Source organism: Trachemys scripta, chromosome 12, assembly GCF_013100865.1.
Source record: "Trachemys scripta elegans isolate TJP31775 chromosome 12, CAS_Tse_1.0, whole genome shotgun sequence".
In the NCBI taxonomy this organism is placed as follows: domain Eukaryota; kingdom Metazoa; phylum Chordata; order Testudines; family Emydidae; genus Trachemys; species Trachemys scripta.
In genome coordinates, this window is record NC_048309.1 from 32,086,711 (window position 1) to 32,094,304 (window position 7,594).

Consider the following 7,594-nt stretch of genomic DNA (forward strand, 5'->3'; position numbering starts at 1 on the left):
CTCTGGTACAGGGAATCCCCCCGACTGGGCAGGGAGATGATTGCTATGGGACAAAAGACAGGAATTTAGCTCTTCCAATCTGGTTTTGGAGCTGTCTAGGTACTAGTGTCTGTTGAGCCTTCACCCCAGAGGGGGTTCAGACCAGCTGACTGCCATAGACACCAGGAGGAACTCATTTTATTGGGTGGGTTAGGCCATCTTAGACTCCACCGAGCTTCATCCTGTTCTGTTGAGGCTCCTTTTACTCATTTGGGATGGCAGAGGACAAATCCTTTGGCTTCAAACGGTGTCTTTCCTGCGATGGCACAATGTCCATGAGAGAGGAGAATGCTCAGTGCCTTTTCCGCTGCAGGGAAGAACACAGCCTTGAGCATTGCTCGGCGTGCTGGGGCTTCACCAACTGCATGCTGCACTAGGGGATTTGCTGTTGGGGGTTCAAGACTGGTGCCAGAGTCTAGTGTTGGTGGCCAGACAAGCTTGACCCCCCAAAGAAGGTTCAGTGTCTAGGGTCTTGACGAAGTCATTGTGTAAGACAAGTTCCAGCTATGAGGGTCATTCCAGGCTGCCCTGGAGGAGTTCTCCGACCTCCCCCGTTGGGGTTGGCTCTGCCATAAGCACTGCATCAGCCCTTGCACCCAGCCCATATGGCAGGATCTCTGAGCCAGATTCATAAAGGTACTTCAGCTCCTTGATCATGGAATTAGGCACCTAAGTCCCAGTTTTAGACTCCACTGAGGTCCACAGAATCCCCACCGAATGCTGTAGGCATCTAAACTAAGTCTTCAGCGTAAAAGTTCCCTTGGCACCTGTGTTTCTGTCTCTGGGTATGCACGCTGCTGCTTCCCTTTAGGGGACGTTAACTTCCGAGGCCCAGAGCACTCCACAAATCCGAGAAGGTAAGTTTTCGCCTGTGGGGCCTGATATGGGGGTGGGGGAGGCTGAGGTGTTATTCAGAGGTCACCTGCTGGGTCGGGTCCCATTCAAAATCTGCCTAGAGGTGTTGCCTACCTCTTAACTTTGTCCCAGTAGTTAGAGCAGTCACCTGGGATATGGGTGACCCAGGTTCAATTCCCCTGTCTGCTGAAACAGGGGGAAAATGAGGTCTGAACGTGGGTCCCACCCCTCTCAAGGGTGAGTTATGGGTTATTCTCATATGGGGCTCCCTTAATCTCTCCTCTTGATGTTATTCCACTGTGCGTTATAGAGTTACTGGGGACGGGGACTGAATGCTGGGTCTCCCACCTCACTGGGGTGCCCTGGCCACTGGACAACAGAGTCGTTCTCTCTCTCACTCTGGCCCAGTGATGCTAAGTATTTGTCCCCAATGGAATAGCTTCCCTGGAGAGACCGAGGGAGCCCCGCATCAGACAATCCCACAGTACAGTCGTTAGAGCACCTCCTATTCAAATCCTTTTATCCCCTCTGATGGGTCTCCCACATCCTGCGCAAGTGCTCTAACCATTGGGCTAAACGTTATCACGTGATGGCACCCCTCCTCCTCTGTTCTGTGTGGACAGCCCTGCCTGATTCATTTTCACAAGAAACTCCCTGGGCGCCTAGGGCGACCTGACATCCCGGATCTGGATCGCAGAGACAGGAACTTCCCTGCAGCCTGGACTTAGGCACTTCTCTCTGTGAGCGGGACGGGGCTCAGCACTCACTCCTATAGCTTTAGAGAGTCCTGTGGCACCTTTAAGACTAACAGATGTATTGGAGCATAAGCTTTCATGAATGAATGCCCACTTCACCCACGAAAGCTTATGCTCCAATACATCTGTTAGTCTTAAAGGTGCCACAGGACTCTCTGTTGCTTTTTACAGATCCAGACTAACACGGCTACCCCCCTGATACTTGACTCCTATAGCTGGCATCTCCCATTGGTTAGTCCAAGCAGCTCTTGCCTAGCATACTGGCTGCTGTGAATGGCATTCTAAGGCACCTGTTTCTCCCTGTGCATTGTACGGGGAGCCCAGGTGCCTGACTCAGGCTTTGTGGATCCCAGTGTGTTCCTGTGATTTTCTAGGCACCTGAGAGCCAGGCGCTGCAATGCTCAGTGTCACCACCCTACGTCCCTTGTGAATCTGGGCCTCTGTTCTCAGCACTGTGCTTCTTTCTCGGTGCTAAGGCAGCAGCCGCAGAGCCATGCATCCCATGGCTTGGTTCCCCAAGGCGACTGACATGTATTAGGATGGCTCTGAGGCTGCTTCAGTCTCTCATTGTGAGTTGTAACCTGCTCTGCCTGTTGCTCTTAGTTCTTACAGCTGCCTGCCTTTGCTGCATGAGAAGCCCTGTGTGTACGTCTGGAGCTATTGGGAAGATCACACCTGGAGGCTCTACAATTCCAACTGGATTGTCAAAATAGCAGAACGCCTGGTAAAGTATAGCAGTGACTGGGAGACCCCATTGCTTCCCCTCGCACTGCTTCCTCCTATCACTCTTTCTTGGGCTTACTGATTTCTTTTATGACATTTATTTGTAGCAATTTTTGAGTTTTATGTAGATGTCCAATAGGGTGACCAGATGTCCCGATTTTGTAGGGACAGTCCCGATATTTGGGGCTTTTTCTTTTATAGGCTCCCATTACCCTCAACCCCCTGTCCCGATTTTTCACACTTGCTGTCTGGTCAACCTAAATAATTGGGGGTGTTTGAGGCTTTCTCTTTGTACGTATTGTAACGAGTAATTGTATGTCACATACGTTACTCCTGGCAGTAGCGCATACCGAGAGTGTAATCTCTTTGTAAAGTTCCACAGCGTGCTTTAACAGAGCACTTCTTCAAACAGCACTACATTAAAGTGCACTAGATAGACTTCAGTGTGCACAGGCAGGGTCTACATGGGCCAATTAATGTGCCACAGGTTACTGTAGACAAGCTCTTAGATACTAATAAGCCTTTCTGGTGTTTTCCCAATGTTCATTGTAAAAACACTGGTTTCATTTTTGTGTGTGGGGGTGTTTCATTGGTGTTTATCAGTTAAAACAGAAAATCAGAAGCCCAAAGCATGTGTCGTTAATCTGTCAGGAGTTTAATACCCTCCTCCCCCACTGCAGTCAGGGCCTCTTGCAGGATTGAGCCCTGGCCGCTCACATGGGTTTGATCAGGAAAAGTACAGCATGTGCAATATTGAGACGGTGGGAGCTGGATGCGCTGTTCCATGGTTTCTCACATTCTCTTTCTTTGCGTGCAAGCAGTGTGCTATCTTTGGACACGTGCTGCATTGTTGCGTTTTGTGATGCAGGTTCTTTGTGGGAGCTGTTGCAAACCACAAAGGAACTTGTTCTCAGCCTTAATTTCTCTAACTGGAGTCAATACTTACTTAGGGCCCAATTGTGTCCTGGGAACTGGGCACTGGTGTTTGGGTTGAGAAATCTGAAAGAGGTTACCTATGTGCCATTTGTGACCACATCTGTTCCAGGACTGGTGTATATAGTGTAAATATAAAAAGTAACACTCATATACCCGGTTTCCACATCACTGATTCTCCTCCAACAGGAAGCTGACCTGCAAGGCCCTGACATTTGCTACCTCTTGTCAAAGGGGCCCCAAGGTTATTTTAGGTGAATTTTTGGGGACTTGACACAAAGGCACTGGTCTCCCTGCTGCATGTCTGCACTTGCACCCAGGGATAATTTTAACGTGGCGCTTGTCTCAACAGGAACATGGACTGGATGACGTGGAGACGCTCATGAGGAGGCCAAAGTCTAAAGCAGAAGACAGACTCAAGCAGGTGCTGGAGGAGTTTGTAGCTGGATGCAGGTTAGTGAGTCTCTGCTTCCTTTGGTTTCTTTCTGAACTCTTTGTTTGCATTTCAGTGAATGTTCCCAGACACCACATTCTCCCCAGATCTTGCCCAGCCTGTTCTGCCCCAGTCACAGGTGTAGGCCAAAACCCATAACTTTTCAGTCACAGTTAGAGGTGGATCGAAATGTCCCAGAACTTGGGAGCAGATCACATCTAGCTCCAGAGCCAATCATTGTGGTGAAGGCCCATCACTAGTTATGAATTGCTATGCAGAGATAGGCACCTATCTCCTGAGTAGGGCGGGGCTTTCCTCTCATCTGCATCTCCCATTGGTAGTTTAAGCAGCTCACTGCCTAGCTAGCTGGCGTATGGCAGTCTAAGATGCCTGTTTCTCCCCAGTCATTACACAGGGAGCCTAGGCACCTAGCTCAGACTTTGTGGATCACAGTGTGATCCTGTGATTTTCTAGGCACTTGAAAGCACAGGCGCCAACTCCATGGGTGTTCTGGGGCTGGAGCACCCATGGGGAAAAACGGTGGGTGCTGAGCACCCATCAGCTCCCCCTCCAGTCCCCCAGTGTTTGCTGTCCATTGGCAGGTCCCATTGATTAAGCCTCGCCCTCCCTCCATCTCTCGCCTGCCATGATCAGCTGTTTCACGGCATGCAGGAGGTTTTGGGAGAGAGGGGGAGGAGCAAGGGCGCGGCTTGCTGGGGGGTGGAGGCGGAACGGGGTGGGAAGAGGCGGGGGTGGAGCGGGGACCAGAAGAGGTGGGGGTGGAGCGAGGACCGGAAGAGGCAGAGTGGGGGTGGGGCCTGAGGCAGAGCTGGGGGTCAAGCACCCCCTGGCACATTGGAAGGTCGGCGCCTGTGCCTGAGAGTTAGGCACAATTTCCTGGGGAGCCCAAAGCTCTGCAGAGGATGCCTGAGCAGTGACCAAAGCAGGCCTGTGTGCTCCGCAGAGCCAGCAGCAATCAGAGGAAGGGTGTTATACTGCAAGAGACTGTGTGGTTCCTCTGCTGCTTTGCACGCTACACTGAAGCACAATGGTGCAGGCCCCTCCTCGAGCGAAGGGCTCTACGGTTTAGGAAGAAAGCCATCTAGCTAGTAAGGCTGGTCAATAAAGACAAGAAAGGAGGGGAAGAGAGGGAAGGAAAGGGAAGAGGGGGGGATGGAAGCAGGGGCGGCTCCAGGCACCAGTGCAGCAAGTGCGTGCCCGGGGCAGCAAGCCGCGGGGGGCGGCCTGCCGGTCGCTGTGAGGGCGGTAGGCTGGCGGCTTTCGGCGGCATGCCTGCGGGCAGGGCCGGCTTTAGGCCAATTCTCCCGATTCCCCGGAATTGGGCCCCATGCCCAGCCAGAGCGTGGCAAGCCCGCAGCCCCGCTCCCCAGGCCATAGCTCCAAAGCCCCACAGCCCCACTCCCCGAGCCGGAGCTCCAAAGCCCCACGGCCCCGCTCCCCCGGCTGGAGCTCCAAAGCCCCACAGCCCCGCTCCCACGGCCGGAGCTCCAAAGCCCCACGGACCCGAGCGCTGCCCGGTGAGTATAAGCCCCACGAATCGGGCCCTGCACTTGCTAAAGCCGGCCCTGCCTGTGGGAGGTCCACCGATCCCGCGGCTTCGGCGGCAATTCAGCAGTGGGGACCTCCTGCAGGCATGCCGCCGAATCTGCGTGACCAGCGGACCGCCCGCAGGCGTGCCACCAAAAGCCGCCTGCCTGCCGTGCTTGGGACGGCAAAAAACATAGAGCCGCCCCTGGATGGCAGCCAAGAAGAGGCAGGAGAGATTGAGTGAGCTCATACAGGGCAACCCGCTCCCAGGAAGCACAGGGGGAGCAGGCTGCAGTTCCGGAGCTGGTGTTAATGGGTATCTGGGCGGTTTGCCACAGTAAGCGGAATGTAGCTTCAGGTGCTACGCCAGCCACTCTCTGCTTTGATAACTGCCTTTGTGCTTCCCCTCCCATTCTGCTTGGAAAGACCCACGCGGACAGGAGGGAGACTGAAGCTGACTAAGGTCCCATTCAGGGTGACTGCTCAGTGGGGCAGGGGCCTGTTGTGGGGCTAGAGCCTAATTTACTATGAAGGGGACACACGAGGTCCTGCCTAATGCACAGCTCAAATGCAGCTAAGGGCTGTTGGTGGCTGGAGAAGGAAAAGCAGTTCAGAGAGAGGGGGGATGTTAGTGGTTTCCCTTGAAATCCATTAGGTTCATGTTTTCGGAGCCGTGCCCTGCCTGAGGGATGTGGAGAGCGTGGTCCTGGCTCAGGGCTCACGGGCTCTCTCTAATCACAGGCAGTATTCACTGAATGCTGAGAAGAAAATGATGTCACGTCCAAACAACCTCGACAGATGTCGGCTGAAATCCCTGACACACAACATTGTAAGTGGGGTAGGGTCTGTGAGGTTGAGGAGGGAGGGGCTTTGGGTGGTCACTGGCTCTGAGAGGAGTTTGGGGAGGGGGACAAGGGGGAATTGCCATCATGGGAGATGTGTAGTGCCAGTTCTGAAGGAACTGTATGTGTCTGAATGGCCATTGTTATGTGCCCATCACCGCAGCCTCCATCCTGCTGCTCCTGCAGCCGGAGTCTCGGGGCAGTTCTGCACAGGTGCGTGGGTCTGCCCACCTGGAGTGCCCTCGAGACTGATGGGGCTTGGCTGTTTGGAACAGCTTGCAGGATCGAGACCTTAGCCAGTAAAACTGAGCTACTGCCTTTCTGCCGGAGGCCGTCTCTTTACCTGCCCAACTCCAGATAATCCCTGAGTAACCTGGTAAGCCTCACACTGTGCCCTGGAGGGCGGCCACCTTGCAGAGAGGGTTGGTTCTAATGCTAAAGGCTCTCTGTGACCGTAGGTAATAGTCTGTGGGTACTGCCCCTGCCACCCTCCCCTCACTCAATAGGAGCAGGTGTCCATCTCCCCACGGATCCTGTCCTGGGTAGGGGCTGGCCCCTGATGCTTCAGAGGAAGTTGTCAGGCTCCCCACAAGGGGCTGTTCTGCAGTAAGCAGCCCCAGAGGCAGTTTGTGCTGTGGTTGGTTTGTGCCCCGAAGTCCCATACTGATTTTATCCTAGTCCTTGTGACTCACACACTTAAACATCTGGGTCCTGTGTTTCCTAGCTTGGGGCAGTGCCTGGGTCCCAGCCCAGATTCCACAGGGCTCTGGAATCAGCCCCTGGAAAGGCCCCTGAAAGGGGAGCCAGGGCAGCTCCTGAAGCTCAGGTGGAGCAGGCTCACCGAGGGCTGCTCCTCCACAAAGAAACAGTTGGAGTCCAGTGCGGGGTATGGCTGGGCCGTGTGGGGCTGTGTTCCCCCGCATGGCTCAGTGACGGGCTCCGTATAGGACTGTGGCTGGGCTTGTGGGACTGGGTTCGCAGGTGTGGCTGGGCCGTGTGGGGCCAGGTTTCCCTGCGCGGCTCAGTGACAGGCTCAGTGTGAGGGTGTGGCTGGACCGCGTGGGGCCGGATTCCCGAGTGCGGCTCAGCGACGGGCTCTGTGTGGGGGTATGGCTGGGCCGTGTGGGGCCGGGTTCCCAGGTGCGGCTCAGCGACGGGCTCAGTGTGGGGGTGTGGCTGGGCTGTGTGTGGGGCAAGGCTCCTGGGTGCGGCTCAGCGTCAGGCTCAGTGTGGGGTGTGACTGGCCCATGTGGGGCCGGGTTCTCGGGTGAGACTCAGTGACGGGCTCAATGTGGGGGTGTGGCTGGGCCGTGTGGGGCCGGGTTCCCAGTGCGGCTCAGCGACGGGCTCAGTGTGGGGGTGTGTGACGTTATTGACATAAACTGGGACCATATAAATCATTGTTGCAACCAAGGTCCTGTAGTGGCACCCAAATCTTGTATAAAGGGGGTCAAATGGGGTGTCTA

General features: G+C 54.7%; 1 protein-coding gene across 1 annotated transcript in view; it reads left to right on the forward strand.

Annotated features, from left to right (window-relative positions):
• The window catches only part of LOC117886029 (fer-1-like protein 4), a 113,606-nt gene that overhangs the window by 42,622 nt on the left and 63,390 nt on the right, over positions 1–7,594 (forward strand). Inside the window, exons 17-19 of the mRNA XM_034787662.1 lie at positions 2,253–2,373; positions 3,658–3,758; positions 6,028–6,115. Coding sequence (XP_034643553.1) covers positions 2,253–2,373; positions 3,658–3,758; positions 6,028–6,115 — 310 coding nt within the window. The remainder of the gene's footprint in view (positions 1–2,252; positions 2,374–3,657; positions 3,759–6,027; positions 6,116–7,594) is intronic.